General features: G+C 37.5%; 1 protein-coding gene across 1 annotated transcript; it reads right to left on the reverse strand.

Annotated features, from left to right (window-relative positions):
- Positions 1-805: 805 nt before the first annotated feature.
- On the reverse strand, positions 806-14,255 carry sdr42e2 (short chain dehydrogenase/reductase family 42E, member 2). The gene is made up of 12 exons (XM_016536500.1): positions 14,189-14,255; positions 12,265-12,639; positions 11,494-11,589; positions 10,773-10,830; positions 10,286-10,404; positions 9,333-9,408; positions 8,303-8,385; positions 5,745-5,882; positions 5,580-5,645; positions 5,424-5,487; positions 5,236-5,309; positions 806-1,024 (listed from the first exon to the last, which is right to left on the reverse strand). Exons 2-12 carry the CDS (start codon positions 12,607-12,609, stop codon positions 806-808), a joined length of 1,338 nt encoding a protein of 445 aa, XP_016391986.1. The 5' UTR covers positions 12,610-12,639; positions 14,189-14,255.
- Between the last annotated feature and the right edge of the window lie 3,911 nt (positions 14,256-18,166).

Here is an 18,166-nt window from a genome sequence, read left to right on the forward strand (position 1 = left end):
ACCTGCTGTACACATCAAACACACAAGCTTTCAAAGCACAACTGTGCTGCTTTCTCTTGAAAAAGAAGTGCGCTTAACTGTGCTGAATGTGTGCTTCAAATCGTAGAAGCATATTTTAAAAACTGTACTTAAAAACAAATAACATTAATTTATTAAAAAGTTGCTTAAATTCATTAAAAGGCTGCTTTAAGTGCACTTAAAGAGAGTGAACTGTTTTTCTTAACATACTTAAGTACACTTTAAACCTGCACTTAATAATGTCAAAATAAAGGTTTTAACTTTAATGTACAAGTTTTAATAATCTTTTGTCATGCTTTAAATACACTTATTTGTGATGTGTTGACTAAAATACTAAAGCACATGTGGAGTACTTGATTAGAATTTTAACTGTAGTGTTTTATGTGATATTACATTTAAAAAAATGCTGGGTTAAATACAACCCAGTGCTGGGTAAAATAGGGACAAACCCAGCAATTATCGCCCAGCCCTAGTTCAAACCCTACAAGTGATCCATTAGATTTCTCTTCAAGTGAGACTGAAATATTAAGGCTTATTATTCCCGTCCTGCAGAGCAGATCATGAGGGCGATGAATCCCATCAGGAGCAGCAGGAGCAGCAGGAAGAGGTACTGTGTGTTCGGAAATGACGCAACTGAACGCGGCGCACGGCTCCGCAGGTACTGATCCACCGAGTCGGTCAGACTGTACTTCTTAGGACTGAAGCCCAGTTCTCGCTGCGCCTTCTCGCTTTTAAAGGTGTGACTGACAGCAATGTTTCTCACCTGCGAGAGAAATTTTAAGGCTTATTATTCCCGTCCTGCAGAGCAGATCATGAGGGCGATGAATCCCATCAGGATCAGCAGGAAGAGGTACTGTGTGTTCGGAAATGACGCAGCTGAACGCGGCGCACGGCTCCGCAGGTACTGATCCACCGAGTCGGTCAGACTGTACTTCTTAGGACTGAAGCCCAGTTCTCGCTGCGCCTTCTCGATTTTAAAGGTGTGACTGACAGCAATGTTTCTCACCTGAGAGAGATGCAGAGGTCAGATGGCCATGAACATGCTAAGAGTTCAGCTGAGACAGAGATGAGATGATAGTAAGGTCCGTTCACCTGCTGTACACATCAAACACACAAGCTTTCAAAGCACAACTGTGCTGCTTTCTCTTGAAAAAGAAGTGCGCTTAACTGTGCTGAATGTGTGCTTCAAATCGTAGAAGCATATTTTAAAAACTGTACTTAAAAACAAATAACATTAATCAATTAAAAAGTTGTTTAAATTCATTAAAAGGCTGCTTTAAGTGCACTTAAAGAGAGTGAACTGTTTTTCTTAACATACTTAAGTTCTTTCTTAATACACTTTAAACCTGCACTTAATGTCAAAATGAAGGTAAAAAGTTGTTTAAATTCTTAACATACTTAAGTTCTTTCTTAATACACTTTAAACCTGCACTTAATGTCAAAATAAATTAAAAAGTTGTTTAACTTCATTAAAAGGCTGCTTTAAGTGAGCTTAAAGAGAGTGAACTGTTTTTCTTAACATACTTAAGTTCTTCCTTAATACACTTTAAACCTGCACTTAATGTCAAAATAAAGGTTTTAACTTTAATGTACAAGTTTTAATAATCTTTTGTCATGATTTAAAGACACTTATTTGTGATGTGTTGACTAAAATACTAAAGCACATGTGGAGTGCTTGATTAGAATTTTAACTGTAGTGTTTTATGTGATATTACATTTTAAGTTAGTATATTTTACTTAAACTACATCATCATCTAACCCTAATGTGTAATCCTAAATAGATTTGAATACATGTCATACAAGTTTCAAAAGAAATTACGTTAAAGCATTTTAGTTTACTATATAAGCTTGAAATATTAAGCATATTTCACGGACAATAGATGTAGTTATGAAATAAAGATGTACTAAATACATGCTATATAGGTGGGTCAAAAAATCACTCTTAAGCTCAACAAGTTGCATTTAATATGAATTTAAACTATAATACATTTTCATTTAATTGTAAATAACATGCAGTTAAGTGTGTGGAAACATTACATTCAGTTCACTCTTAAGTAGTTTCTAAGTCTATTATTGAACTACTATCACTTTAAAAAGTGTCACCGTCAGGTTGTCTTAAAGCCGAACTCTACGCTGAGAGATGGACTCACAGATCGGATTCTGAGGGCTTCACATTTACTAATGGCTTTAATGACCTCCTTTTACCTGGCATTACTTTTACATAAAGCTGCTCTGTACCCGTGCTCTCCTAGCACGATGAAATGCCCCCACAGTCTCTCTCCCCTTACCAGCCTGCAGATTGGGTATCTACATGGAAAATCTCCACTGGGCCGAGAGCCAGAGCAGATGCCCCTGACCCAACACACACTGCTGTCTAGACCAGGGCCATTGGAGCCATCTAAAAAGTGTGTGCTGGGTGAGGGGCCACGATATAAACCTTATCAGCTTAGCTCATGAATATTAAATAGGTGATGCCACCTATTTGTTTAAACAAATTGGTTAGCTGGATCAGTTAAAAGACAACAAAACCTTGCTTCCTTCCAACTATACTCCAAATCGATTGACTTTAGGCGTCAACCTCCAAATAATCCCATGATGAGAACATGTTATGAATCTGACTGTCGCCATCTAGTGGACAAAACACCACAAAGCACGGTTTATACTTCTAACAGTCTCTTCCAAACAATGGCTGAAATACAAAACACTCAAATGTAATTTGTTTCGAAGTACACCATGTACATAAGTTTGGCATTTGTGTATTTTAAAAATACATAAAATACTTGTGCAAGTCATCTTCTTTATTCGGCTGCTGATTTACAGTATTAGCTAGTTCAGGCCTAGCAATTGGGTTGAAAACTTGATCAGTTTTCCAGGTTTGAGGTGTTCGGAATCGAGAGTCGATTCCAAAGGCTGAAACTGATTCCACTCCAGTGAAATGAATGCACCTCAGTCAATTCGAGAACAATGCCAAAATTCAATTCACTATCCTAAAAAGCTAATCCAAAAATATACTGTTCACACAATAGTTATTACTTAACTGTTATTAGTTAGGGTTCTATATTTGTATTGTTTGGCTTATAATTGTTGTTTTTTTTATCTGTGTTTATCATTCTATTATTTTTATAATTAATACTATCAATTTAATTTAACTTTATGTTTTTTGTACTAAATTTTATGCTATATGGAATGAGGTTATGCCTTCGTGAACCCTTCATCTATTGTAATTATTAAGTGTGACTTAAAGCAGGGGTTCTCAAACCTGTCCTGGAGGACCCCTAGCCCTGCACATTTTGTATGTCTCCCTTATCCAGACACACCCAATTCATGTCTTGCAGTCTCTACTAACGAGCTAATGAGTTGAATCAGGTGCGTAAGATAAGGGAGACATACCCTGCGTTCCATTCAGAAGGGCACATCCCTATGCCCTAATCCAGGGGTGCCCAAACTCGGTCCTGGAGGGCCGGTGTCCTGAAGAGTTTAGCTCCAACCCCAATTAAACACACCTGCTCATGGGAGCTCGAAGTGTCCATCAGTTGTACCCTTTGAAATCCTTCATTCCGAAGGGCCCTTTGAAGTGGCCAGTTTTGAGCACTTCGGTTTGGAACGACCCTTCAATATGGCGGCCATGACTGTTTTCCCTCCGAAGTGCCCTTCGGAGGGCGATATATCCTGTTTGTAACACACCGATACAAAATGTGCAGGCTAGGGGTCCTCCAGGACAGGTTTCAGAACCACTGACTTAGACACTGGATAGTTAATATAATTAATTTTCATTTTTGGGTGAACTATACCTTTAAGTGCCCAAAAGTGTCCCATTAGATTTGAGGCCACTGAATAGACAATAAGATTTGGATCAGAAACTGGGATGGGGATTGCCATTGTGTTTGATATACCCATTTCCTGGTTTCATTTAAGTGTGTGGGTGGGTTTCTTTCCTCAGTGGCACTTGTCTGTCTCAAACTCAAAGATCCAGCAAGAAGCTGGTGTCTCATGTTTTATTCACAATGCAATCATCAAACCTGCCGCCATCTGACCAGAATTGCCCCTTCAGCTCGTGGCTTCTGTTTCTCATGACTAATGCATGACACAACGCCAGTGCACGCCCAGCTCCACTAACTTAACTCTTTCTTGCTCTGCCTTTATGCCAACTTGTTTGTCACCCTTAACTACCCTCTCAGAATCAACTGTGATATTTAAACAGCTGGAGGAGACACAATGTGTTTCACAGACACAGATGATTGCCCATATGATTTATCAGACCTGTCTAATTACAGAATGTAAACTCTGTTCATTACGTTAAGTTCAGGAGTACTAGAGCTGCCGTGCATGTGAAGGAGAGTTTAAGGAAGTACCTATGGTGATGGTAACCTAAGATGCCTTACTCAGGCTATAGTTGTCACCATGACACCAACATCTTCAGTGTATCTCACACACATACATCTGGCAGTAGCAATATAGCTTAAATTATAAAATTCTTACAATCATATGTTGATTTGTTGGTATTCAATATAGATATGAATATGTTTCCATTATTTTTGCAAGGCTTCTTTATATGCGCCTACCAGTTCAGGTGCGCATGACTAGGGTTAAAGATAAACTCTTCAGGACAGTGGGTCTCCAGAAGCAGAGGTGAAGACCTCTGCTTTAGAGAAACCAGCTTTGACCAATGAATAATGGTCTTTAAAAATGTAATAAAGAAAATCTAAACAGAGGTTTGTGGGAAGCGTGTTCATCTAATCATGTCAAATGCAATGAATGAGTAAGCGTGTATAAACGACACCTCAATTTTTCCAGCATCCCTCCATTATTCCACTTGACGTTTATTTCTATTTATTGCTGAATTCAATTTAGGTAGTCCAGGAGCATACTTTAATCTCAAGTCAGATTCTCAAACATTAAACAGTTTAATGTGAAACTATAAAATGGTAAAATAATAAATATCAAAGTTATTGTGACACTCACAAGTATCCAATATATCACCCAGCCCTATCTACTTGCATAAAAAAATTAATAAAATAAATAAAACTGCTCCTCTAGATGTGTTTCTTTTTTCTGAGCTCTCTGTTTGTTAACACAGTTTAATTACTTATAAACAGCGAAGGGAAACTGCAATGTCACGCTGCTTTTCAAGATGGCATCAAAACAACTTAATTAGGAAAAAGTGATTAGAGAAAACTGTAGACATAATGCAGTGAAGGCTGGAGGAAACATATTTACCTCGTTTCTTGTCAGAAGTAATGGAATTTCCATTATAGGACTCAGAGCCACATGCAGTCGCTCCATCAAAATTGCTGAAGAAAACAAGAATGTGTGATACAGCTGTATTTTCAAAAAAAAAGATTTTTTTTAAATTTATTTATTTATTTTTATAAAATGTGTACATTTTAATTTCACTTTAGTCATACCTGCTGAGTAGACCAGAGAAACAGGAAGGTGAATCAATGGCCGACCATAACCTAGTCTTTCAAACTGCAGATAAATAAAGGTACAGTTCCTTAAAATAGTACATAATTGTAATATACATGCATTAATTATAAATACTTGGTTTGATTGCTACTCACCAGAGGTGTCAACCATTCAAAGACATTGACAGACTCCCCATCATTGATAAAATAAACCTGTCCACTCTAAAAAAAAAAATCACAAATTCACAATACATTATAACTGATCTGGGTTCAAAACTGCTGATTGTAATAAGAAAATAAATTCTATCATTCCACACATACCGCCACAAAAGCTTTATCTGCAGTGAGTGCTTCTGCTGCTAAAACATGAGCCATCACCAGATTATCCACATGTACCCAGTTCATCTTGGCATTAGGGTCCCCAAAATGAAAGCTGAACAACCTCCTCTCCACATTCACCTAAAAAAGAGAAGAGAAGAGAATAAAAAAACTTTGTCTCTGTATTCAGCACTCAAGACTTCACAGAGATAACAACACTCTCTAACTGAGGGACACAAGAATGTGAAGGTACATGAGGTAGAAAAGACATGCATGTGTCTGTATGTACACTGACAGCCCAAGCACAGGCAGTCGTGTGTATGTCTGTAGAGTCACAGCAGAAGCACAGACAGTCGTATATGTCTGTAGAGTCACAACAGAAGCACAGACAGTTGTGTATGTCTGTAGAGTCATAGCAGAAGCACAGACAGTCGTGTGTGTCTGTAGAGTCACAACAGAAGCACAGACAGTCATGTGTATGTCTGTAGAGTCATAAGAGAAGCACAGACAGTCGTGTGTGTCTGTAGAGTCACAACAGAAGCACAGACAGTTGTGTATGTCTGTAGAGTCATAGCAGAAGCACAGACAGTCGTGTGTGTCTGTAGAGTCACAACAGAAGCACATCCAGTCGTGTATGTCTGTAGAGTCACAACAGAAGCACAGACAGTTGTGTGCATGTCTGTAGAGTCACAGCAGAAGCACAGACAGTCACATATGTCTGTAAAGTCATAACAGAAGCACAGAGATTCGTGTAAGTCTGTAGAGTCACAACAGGAGCACAGAAAATCATGTATGTCTGTAGAATCACAGCAGAAGCACAGACAGGCATGTATGTCTGTAGAGTCACAACAGAAGCACATCCAGTCGTGTATGTCTGTAGAGTCACAACAGAAGCACAGACAGTTGTGTGCATGTCTGTAGAGTCACAGCAGAAGCACAGACAGTCACATATGTCTGTAAAGTCATAACAGAAGCACAGAGATTCGTGTAAGTCTGTAGAGTCACAACAGGAGCACAGAAAATCATGTATGTCTGTAGAATCACAGCAGAAGCACAGACAGGCATGTATGTCTGTAGAGTCACAACAGAAGCACATCCAGTCGTGTATGTCTGTAGAGTCACAACAGAAGCACAGACAGTTGTGTGCATGTCTGTAGAGTCACAGCAGAAGCACAGACAGTCACATATGTCTGTAAAGTCATAACAGAAGCACAGAGATTCGTGTAAGTCTGTAGAGTCACAACAGGAGCACAGAAAATCATGTATGTCTGTAGAATCACAGCAGAAGCACAGACAGGCATGTATGTCTGTAGAGTTACAACAGAAGCACAGACAGTCATGTATGTCTGTAGAGTCACAACAGAAGCACAGATAGTCGTGTATGTCTGTAGAGTCACAGCAGAAGTGCAGACATTCGTGTAAGCAGAAGCACAGACAGTTGTATGTATGTCTGTAGAGTCACAGCAGAAGCACAGGCAATCATGTTTGTCTGTAGAGTCACAGCAGAAGCACAGGCAGTCATGTATGTCTGTAGAGTCACAGCAGGAGCACAGACAGTCATATATGTCTGTAGAGTCACAGCAGAAGCACAGATAGTCGTGTATGTCTGTAGAGTCACAGCAGAAGTGCAGACATTCGTGTATGTCTGTAGAGTTACAGCAGAAGCACAGACAGTCATGTATGTCTGTAGAGTTACAGCAGAAGCACAGACAGTCGTGCATGTCTGTAGAGTTACAGCAGAAGCACAGACAGTCATGTATGTCTGTAGAGTTACAGCAGAAGCACAGACAGTCGTGCATGTCTGTAGAGTTACAGCAGAAGCACAGACAGTCATGTATGTCTGTAGAGTTACAGCAGAAGCACAGACAGTCGTGCATGTCTGTAGAGTTACAGCAGAAGCACAGACAGTCATGTATGTCTGTAGAGTTACAGCAGAAGCACAGACAGTTGTATGTATGTCTGTAAAGTTACAGCAGAAGCACAGGCAGTCGTGTGTATGCCTGTAGAGTTACAGCAGAAGCACAGACAGTAAGGTTTATGTCTGTAGAGTTACAGCAGAAGCACAGACAGTCGTGTATGTCTCTAGTGTCACAGCAGAAGCACAGACAGTTGTGTATGTCTGTAGAGTCACAGCAGAAGCAGACATTTGTGTATGTCTGTAGAGTTACAGCAGAAGCACAGACAACCGTGTATGTCTGTAGAGTCACAGCAGAAGTGCAGACATTTGTGTATGTCTGTAGAGTTACAGCGAAAAGCACAGACAGTCGTGCCTATCTGTAGAGTTACAGCAGAAGCACTGACAATCATGTGTCTGTATGTACAGGCACAGTTTAAAGCACAGTCTGTAACAGGAGCCTCTCACAGACTCCATTAATATTGTACAGCTCTGGGCACAGTGGCACAGCTGAGGCTGCAGAGTACAACTGTCTGGGACCTGTGTGTGTGTGTGTGTGTGTGTGTGAGAGAGAGAGAGAGAGAGAGAAAGAGAGAGAGAGAGAGAGTAAAGGAGGAAAAGGGTAAAGATGGAACAGGGATAATTGAGAGAGAATGAGAGGACTCACCATCACCCTGTGTAAATGTCTTCTCTCTTCAGGACCATAAATACCAGAGGGGCGCAGGACACATGAGTGAAGAAGACCACCACCTAAAACAACAATACCTCAATATTACATAACAAATTCATCAGTGACCTACATTATTTTTTTCATTTTTAGAAATAAATAAATAGATGCCTAAATATAATCTAAACAAGACCCGAGTTTGAATCACGGCTTGTGGTCCTGTCTCTCTATCACTTTGTTTCTACAGAATTCTGTCTACATAAAGGCAAAAAATATGCAAAAAATTATAAATATAATATAAAATTAAATTGAATCTGAATTGACTTTTTTGAGCCTATTTAAAAAAAAAAATGTGTTTTTTTTTTCAGAATTTAAATATGAAAACATAAGAGAGAACTCCATGAGAAAAAAAGATATGAAAAAGCAACAACTGACCAGTAATATTTCCTCTGGTATTTTCTGCTATATAATTCATACAATACTTCAAGGTACTTGGAGAATACCATTGCACATGGTGTTACAGCACTGGCTAATATATACTGTAGTACTTTTTTGGTTTTACTCATGATATCAAAGAAATGTAATCCTACTAATCTGGATGTGTTCAACAAATAAACCAGAATCAAAGTGATAAAAAAAATTAAATGTATATTTAATTCACACTGCTTAAAATAGCAATGTTCCTGATAAAAAGTTGCTTCTCACTATGTGTTCTGAAAGGAGGTGTGTGATTATTAGCACAGAACCCAAACACACAAAACAAGCTTCACACCAGCGACAAATTTACCCAGTGCTTGGCTTTATTATTAAGCCTAGGTCTAAATTTAAAACAGTGTCAGCGGGTCTGGTTGGCTTGGGTTGCAGGCTGTGGTCATTACCATAGCAGCCGTTACCTCAGTACCTCAACAGCAGTGGACACACACACACACACACACGATATGAGCAGGGTACATGATACCACTTGCGCTTATTGCTATTGTGCGCAATAACAGGATCGACTTCAGAGACCAACAAGTTTCCATTTCCGTACCTTTTATTGATCTTCCATTGGCAGCGAGCACCATGCGTTCAGCGATAGCTTTAGTTCTGGAGTAATGGTCTATGTGCTTGAAGAGAGAACAAACAAAACAACACAAAAAATTAAACAAATGACAAGACCTGATCAGCATTTCCAAACTATAAAATTACTTAATTTTGGGACATCAGCTCTAAAATGAAAATTCTCAAGTAAAATTGCTCAGACTATGAAGTGTCCACTGTAATAATATAATATAATATAATATAATCATATCATATCATATAATCACCCGTCCTCGGCCGAAAATGAGCACAAGTGAAATCTGAGTGTGTAAGCTGTACCGTTGTATGATTTATCAGATGTTATGTATTCATGTATGAAGTCTGCAGACAAAAGAAGGTGACTTCTGTAGCACTTCGGGCTTCATCACACGAGTGAGGTGTCAGGTGGACTAATTTGATTCCATTAACCTTCCTTAACTTCAGTCTACTGTTCTTCAGGACAGTGAAGCGGAGCACACAGGAGCACAGAGTTCATCAAACATGACACACTTATCCCTAGTGAAAGTCATCCACATCTGATGCCTATGATCACAATGCTCACTAATGTAACAGATCGGTTTGTGTTAATTAAAAATTGGATATGGTTAAAGGAAGATAAGATTTTCACATTTTCTGAAGGTGCTTCTTCTTGCAACCTTAGATAAGACTTAGGTCTGGTGCAATTTCGATTTTTTTTCCCCCCCCATGTTTTTATACTGTGGTTAAGTATCTTGATGAAGGGCTCGTGGCTTTCTTCTTGCAAAGATCAAACCAACATCTTCCGGTTATTAGCCCTGAGCCACCACACCAAAGTTAATTTAAAAATGATTTTTTTAAAAATGGATCTCCTGATGTAGCAATATGAACACTTCAGAAAATGGCTGAATGCAGAGTAAATCACAACACACTCAGTGTCCGTCTCACCATGTCCAGCGGCACACAGGGAACTGAGTCTTCATCTCCATCCTCGATGGGCCGGCCAGCAAACGCCACATTGACTGTGCTGGTGTAGATGAGTCTAGAGATGCCCCGCTCCGTACAGACTACAACCACCAACCAAAACTAAATATTCAGCACACACTAATATTGGCCAAAATAGCATATTTTAAGTTACATTCAACTTTTAAATTTCTTTGCTTTGTCCACTTTCTCAATTTTTTTCACTGATCTTGTCACAATGAGTTCTTGGTCCTTTTTTACGAAAGATACACACGATGTTGCCTGTGAATTTGGTCAAACATGGGCATCTCATAATCTGCACATCGGAAGTGCACCTTCATAGACAGCTCACTATATTTAGAACAATATTAGGAACATCTAATGGGAAATATTATAAACACCATTTCACTCATTATTTGGATAACAGGTCCAATTAGTTGCAGTATCAGTAAATCAAATGATGACAGCTCACCGTTTATGACATTGTCCGTGCCGCAAACATTGACTGATTCAATCTGCTTTTTCTTCAGCTGCAGAGCATGAAAATACATGACCAGCATATTTCACTTCAGTATGGTATGACAGCAGTACACTCCTTCACACTCAGAATAATACAAATGTGAAAATAATGCTAGTGTTATATTAAAAAACGAATCGTTTATCACATGTCATGGAATGAATATCTGATTATCGTTCATTGTGTTGTTTATGGACATAATACGCCATAACATAACAGTTCTTTGTTATAAAACTTATAATATAAAATATGATTTTTAGGGTTTTTATGAAAAGTGCAAAATAGAATTTTTGACAGTATTTATAAATGTATTATATTTGGGAAGTTAAAATATGAGTGGGAGGCAAGTCTTAAATAAGGATAGTATAGCAAATGTAACACAAGTACACTCCACGTTAAAACTATAATCCATCCTGTAAAAAAAAAGCGAATAAATAATTAAAAGCTAAGTGAAGAATCACCCATATGAGTTCTTATGAACATAAATACAATACAAGCAAACAATTTTAATGATGTGATATGGCCTGTTTTATGCACTTTAAAATGTGTATATACTAATATACTGTAATTCAATGCATAATAGGGACTCAAGTAATGTCACATGCAATATATTTAATTGGTTCTGTCTCAGAGATATAAACCGAACTCTCATTAGATGCATGCTATTCTCACTGACCTGTTCAGGTCCTGACATCCCATAGGAAGCAGTGTGATAAATAACGTCCACTCCCGCACAGATCCTATACAGGGCATCATAATCCCGGATATCAATCTTGAAGTAAAACACACACAGATGTACAAAATTATAACAATGCTTATTCAATAACAGCAATGTAAAAAAAAGAATACAATCTGTGCAGAAATTATTTATTAATTTGCTTAGATTTGGCATAAATAGAACCACAACAATTTGCTTAAATAATTACTTTTTGCTTACTTTTAGACAATGTTTCTAGATTGATGGAAGCATGTAAATATTTTTGGATCATCATATATCATCTAAAACTTACTGGTTCTCAACTGGTTTTCTTTCATTGGACATCAAGTTGCAACATGGTACAAATTATTTTGCTATTCTAAACCATGATATTATTAGTTGCATTTAATATTGTTTTTCCCTCCTGCTGTAAGAACAGACCTGGCCCACACTTTTTGGTCACAACCCACCAGTTGCAAAAGCTGCCTTTAAGACCATTAAACTACAACATGGTTTTGTCAAGCTCTGTTTGACATGGCAGCTTCAGATTCACTTTCACGGCTCTTCCTGAAGGTTTCTCTGAGACACCCGAGCACGTCAGAGAAGAGTCATAAAAACTCTTCGCTGAAACTCGAGGCCGTTGTCCTGCATCACCTTGCGTACTCTGCACCTGGCACCCATCTGCTTCTGTTACAGTCCGCTGCCCAACCGCCTCTCAGCCCAATGCTCTCCTCTCCAGTTTCACTTTACCTGCTGGAAGACGGCTCCATTAGGGATATCCCAGGGCGGCTTGTGGAGATCCAGGAGTAAGACCGTGGCCCCTTGGCCTGCCAGAGCGCGGCCCAGCCTGAATCCAAAGTATCCGGCCCCTCCGGTGACGAGGACCCTGCCGGCCCCGTGCCGCCCCTGCTCTGAGTTCTCCAGCCTGGCGGCCACCACGCAGTTAGGACTGTTGCACAAGGCGCCCACCGCCCCGTTGGCTCTGTGTCGAATCGGGGCCCCTGCGGCGCTGCGGGTGTGGGTCTGTCGGTGGCAGTCTAGCAGACACGCACAGGGCAGCTGCTCCACCTGACACAAGGACCTGTTCTCCTTCATAATGCACACGTGGCTTCAGATACCTCCAGTCTGGGGAAGATCAGAGACAGTGAGAGTCTAATGAATGAGCGGCGCTGTGAAACAGATCTGCCTATGAGTGAGTGAATGGATGCATAATTCACCTCTCCATGTAAAGAGGCAGATGCCAAACTTTTCCTTACACACTGGGCACTCACTTTGAAACCGTTACCAGAACTGAGACATTGGGACGACTCACGGCCCACAACTATTAGAATATAGCAAGATATAGCAAAACCACCCATCCTCAGACTATAACTCAATTACATAAATCTAGCGTAGCGTTAGTTCTGGCAAGTCACGTTAGTCAAGCTCGCATCAGCTGACTCTCAGTTGATCCCCATCAACCTATGGGAATGCAACACCTATCTAAGCATTCATATATAAGGTCCCGCAGTATTATCAGCAGTTTTCGCATTGCTCAATAGCTAATTACCCTCCTCCATCCCCAACTCCTCCTCTGTCAGTCAGGATTCAGCCTTCGAGTGAATGGATGCATAATTCACCTCTCCATGTAAAGAGGCAGATGCCAAACTTTTCCTTACACACTGGGCACTCACTTTGAAACCGTTACCAGAACTGAGACATTGGGACGACTCACGGCCCACAACTATTAGAATATAGCAAGATTTCCAATTCCACAGAAACGATCACTATGACTTGACCGCACTAAAGCTGCATAAAACCACCCATCCTCAGACTATAACTCAATTACATAAATCTAGCGTAGCGTTAGTTCTGGCAAGTCACGTTAGTCAAGCTCGCATCAGCTGACTCTCAGCTGATCCCCATCAACCTATGGGAATGCAACACCTATCTAAGCATTCATATATAAGGTCCCGCAGTATTATCAGCAGTTTTCGCATTGCTCAATAGCTAATTACCCTCCTCCATCCAGAACATAGCCATACCGCCAATCCAAACTGTATGCTAATTGTCAATCATCTTTGACGATAGTGGTCCTGACAGAAATACATTAAATATGTATTCATTTAATAGGAATAGTTCACCCTAAAATGAATGCATAAAAATCATAATTTACTCAAACCTATATGACTTTCTTTCAACTGTTTTTGTCCATATAATACAAATCAGTGAAGCCCCAAAATATTTGACCCCATTGTATGGCCAAACAAACAAAGACATTTTTCCAAAATATCTTTGGTGTTCCACCAATAAAACACATACTTATGACTGCAAATATGAACCCTTCAAGAAAAACTGTAATTAATAAATATGTTTAAAATAAACTATGTACCTCTTTCAAAAGGTTTCACATCTGTTTCTACTTTTTTTGTCGACAAAAATCTATGAAAGCATGGTAACACTTTAGTATAGGGACTAATTCTCACTATTAACTTATTTTATTAACATATTGTCTGTTTATTAGTACTTATAAAGCACATACTCTGCATGACCATATTCTACATCCCTAATCCTACCCAATACCTCAACTTAACAACTACCTTACTAACTATTAATAAGCAGCTAATTAGGAGTTTACTGAACATGCTGAACAGATGAATCCAAAATAATTCCACAAAAACTTTTTTTTTCTTACTTCTCTAGCCTGACTGTCCCATGTCTCAATACTCAGTTTTGCACAATGGCATTCATACATGTAAGAAAATAGAAATATGTAAATATGAAGAAAAATCATCAACATTTAATCTTTTTTAAAGCTATTGGAAAACAGTAATTGGGAACATTTTCACAATTTCCAGCACACACCCACACACTGATATACAATACAATACAATACAATAAACAATTGAATGTAGTGTTTGTTGGTGTGACATATTTTTATGGTTAAAACACACACACACACACGTCTGGTCAGCTATCCTTGTGGGGACTCTCCATAGGCATAATGGTTTTTAACAATATTCAGAAGAAGAAGAAGAAGAAGGAGCACAGATACGTACATACACGCCTACCTAATAATAGTAATACAAAAGTAAGATAAAAACCGACGTCTATGGACAAGTGAATTAAGACAGAAAAATACGTAAGAAGGCTAAATGTACTAAAATAACTAACATTAAAGTAGTCTATATAGCTAGTATCAAAAGTACAGGTACATTATAAGAATAGCCTACGGCACAGCTGATTGTATCGACGGCAGCCTAGTTTACTCACTCATCTCCTCATGTCGTTACAAATTCTCCTTCTGCAGAAGGAAAATTAATTTTGGGTGTAATCCTGGTAACCTTGATGTTGTTCATTGTTAGATTTTTTTTTTTCGTAACAATGCTAACTGTGTTTTGTTTTTATTTTATATTTCATCATTTTTACATCAAGGTAAACAAATGCTTTAAAAGTATTGTTCAGTCTTATGTATTGTGTTACCGATACACTGAATAACAAGCAATCATACAGTAGACAGACCATACAATATGATGCATTTTACAAACTAATACACTAAATAACTTTTAATCACTGAATAGCAAAAACTAGCCTAAGTTCTCTTTTTCAGGCTCATGGCGTCTTCATTGGAGATTGAAGTGTGAAGATATAATGTGAAGTGTGAAGATATAATGTGAAGTGTGAAGATATAATGTGAAGTGTGAAGAATGTGGGGGTGAGTATATCGTTGGAAACACCGTATTAAAAATAAAAATAAAAATAAAAAGGTCGTGGTTACGATCTAGGGCGCCCCCTACTTCTAGCTACACGAAATGCGTCTCTTTTATTTTGTATATATCAAAATACATGTATATGACAAACACTATACATGATATAAACAATAAACATTATACATTAAATAAACAATTTCACACTAGAGGGGCTGTATACAAATAAAAATGTATATAAAAATATTAAAGCGTTTACAAACTTTCACCGTTTTATTTGCTTTTTGTTCCATAGAAAATCGTATAGTATCAATATAATGCTCCATTTCCTTCCTAAAAGAAAAAAAAAACAAGTTTTTTTGCATGAGAACTTACATTTGTGAATATGAAATTTTGCATGTAAAAAAATAAGATTTATCATGTAAACGTGACTGTGCTTTTCTTTGCTGTTATCCAATATACCAAATAATACATCTTTCCATAACAAAACAAAATGATGATCAATATTTTGTACAATAAAATTACATACATTTTGCCAAAATAGTTTTACGAAAGGGCAATGCCAAAACAAATGTACCACAGTTTCAGGGCAACTGACACAAAAGGAGCAACTAAAATCAATATCAGATTTAAATTTGACCAAATAATATTTGGCTGGGGTAAATCCTGTGTATAATTTTGAATGATACTTCCTTAACCTTGTTTGTAATTAAATATTGATTAGGTATTAACCAAACCTTTTTCCAAACAATATTGTCTGTCAGTTGATTCCAATATGAATAAACATAAGGCAAAGACACAATGTCTAGTTGAAATAAAGCTCTTACGGAACTGTTGTGTGATTTAAGAGAGAAACAGATATAAGAACTTATTATATTAGGCAGAGACCACTGTTGGATGTTAATTCTTGTCTGATGTTTATCAATATTCCAAGATATTGAACCTCATTCTTTAAGGGAACACCATCATAGCTAGTTTCGAGACATTCCTTTATGGCCATAAGCTCACATTTAGTCAAATTTAAGTATACCCCAGATGCTCTTGAAAATTCGCCAATTAGATCAACTGCCACAGATATCTGATTCTCATTTTGAATAAAAAGTATAGTGTCATCTGCTAATTGTGTCATTTTTATCTCTCTATCAACAATAGTGATACCTCTCAGTGGGCTTGATTTAATATGAGAGGAAAGAAGCTGACTTACTAACAAAAAGAGGTATGGAGATACTGGGCACCCCTGCCTAATTCCTTTAGAAATATCAAATCTAGGGGAAGTACCGTTAAATAACTTTATAGAACAGTTGCCATTTTTGTAAAGAGTTTCAATTGTTGTAGAAAAAAAATTACCAAAATCAAATTTCTTTATAGAGTATCAAGGATAAACTGATGTTCTATAGAATCAAATGCTTTACTAAAGTCTAAAAAATAATATAAAGCCATTATCATTAATCAGATCTGAATATTCCAAAATGTTCAAAACTAATCGTATATTATTTGTTATGTGCCGATTTTTCATGAATCCCGATTGTGATTCATCAATCACTGAATCCAAAATTGTTTTCAATCTTCTAGCTAAAATTTGGGCCAGCAGTTTATAATCATTATTTAATAAACAAATAGGGTGCCAATTATCAATATACTGTCTGTCTTTATTTAGTTTGGGAAGCAATACAATTAAACCTTGTGTTAAAGTGGGTGGAAGACACTGTTTTTTGATGCTTTCAACAAAAACCTCTAAAAGAAAGGGAGCCAATTCCTTGGAGAATAATTTATAGAACTCTGATGGCAAACCATCAGTACCTGGTGATTTGGAATTTTTCAAATGATTAATTGCATCCATCAGCTCGCAAATTGTAACAGGTCTATCACAATGTTCCTTTTCAGTTCTATTAATAGGTTTAATCTGCAACGAATTCAAAAAGGCATAGGCTGACGCCTGAGAGTAACTAGATGTATACAATCACGAAATGCGTCTCATTTGAGCGTTCGAAAATATTTGTGACGTCATGTAAGCGCTGGAATTCTCAAATTCAAATTCAAACAGCTGTATTGTTTATCCTGTAAGAACAGAACATTGTTTTTAAGAAAACGACATACGTGAAGTTAAAAATACAGTATATCATTAAAATATATTGGTACTAATTAGTGCTGCCAAACGATTAATCGCGATTAATCGCATCCGAAATAAAAGTTTTTGTTCACATAATATATGTGTGTGTACTGTGTATATTTATTATGTATATATAAATACACACACATGCATGTATCTATTTAAGAAAAAGATGTAATGTTTATAGGCCTATTTTAAATATATTTATATATAATATAAATTATATTAATATAAATATATACATGTAAATACACGTAAATATTTTCAAAATATTTACTGTATGTGTGTGTATTTATACATACATAATAAATATACACAGAACACACACATATATCGAGTGAGTAAAAACTTTTATTTTGGATGCAATTAATCGCTTGACAGCACTAGAATAATCTGATGGCAAACCATCAGTACCTGGTGATTTGGAATTTTTCAAATGATTAATTGCATCCATCAGCTCGCAAATTGTAACAGGTCTATCACAATGTTCCTTTTCAGTTCTATTAATAGGTTTAATCTGCAACGAATTCAAAAAGGCATAGGCTGACGCCTGAGAGTAACTAGATGTATACAATCACGAAATGCGTCTCATTTGAGCGTTCGAAAATATTTGTGACGTCATGTAAGCGCTGGAATTCTCAAATTCAAATTCAAACAGCTGTATTGTTTATCCTGTAAGAACAGAACATTGTTTTTAAGAAAACGACATACGTGAAGTTAAAAATACAGTATATCATTAAAATATATTGGTACTAATTAGTGCTGCCAAACGATTAATCGCGATTAATCGCATCCGAAATAAAAGTTTTTGTTCACATAATATATGTGTGTGTACTGTGTATATTTATTATGTATA

Source organism: Sinocyclocheilus rhinocerous, unplaced genomic scaffold (assembly GCF_001515625.1).
Source record: "Sinocyclocheilus rhinocerous isolate Xijiao unplaced genomic scaffold, SAMN03320098_v1.1 scaffold1447, whole genome shotgun sequence".
NCBI classification, from domain to species: Eukaryota; Metazoa; Chordata; class Actinopteri; order Cypriniformes; family Cyprinidae; genus Sinocyclocheilus; species Sinocyclocheilus rhinocerous.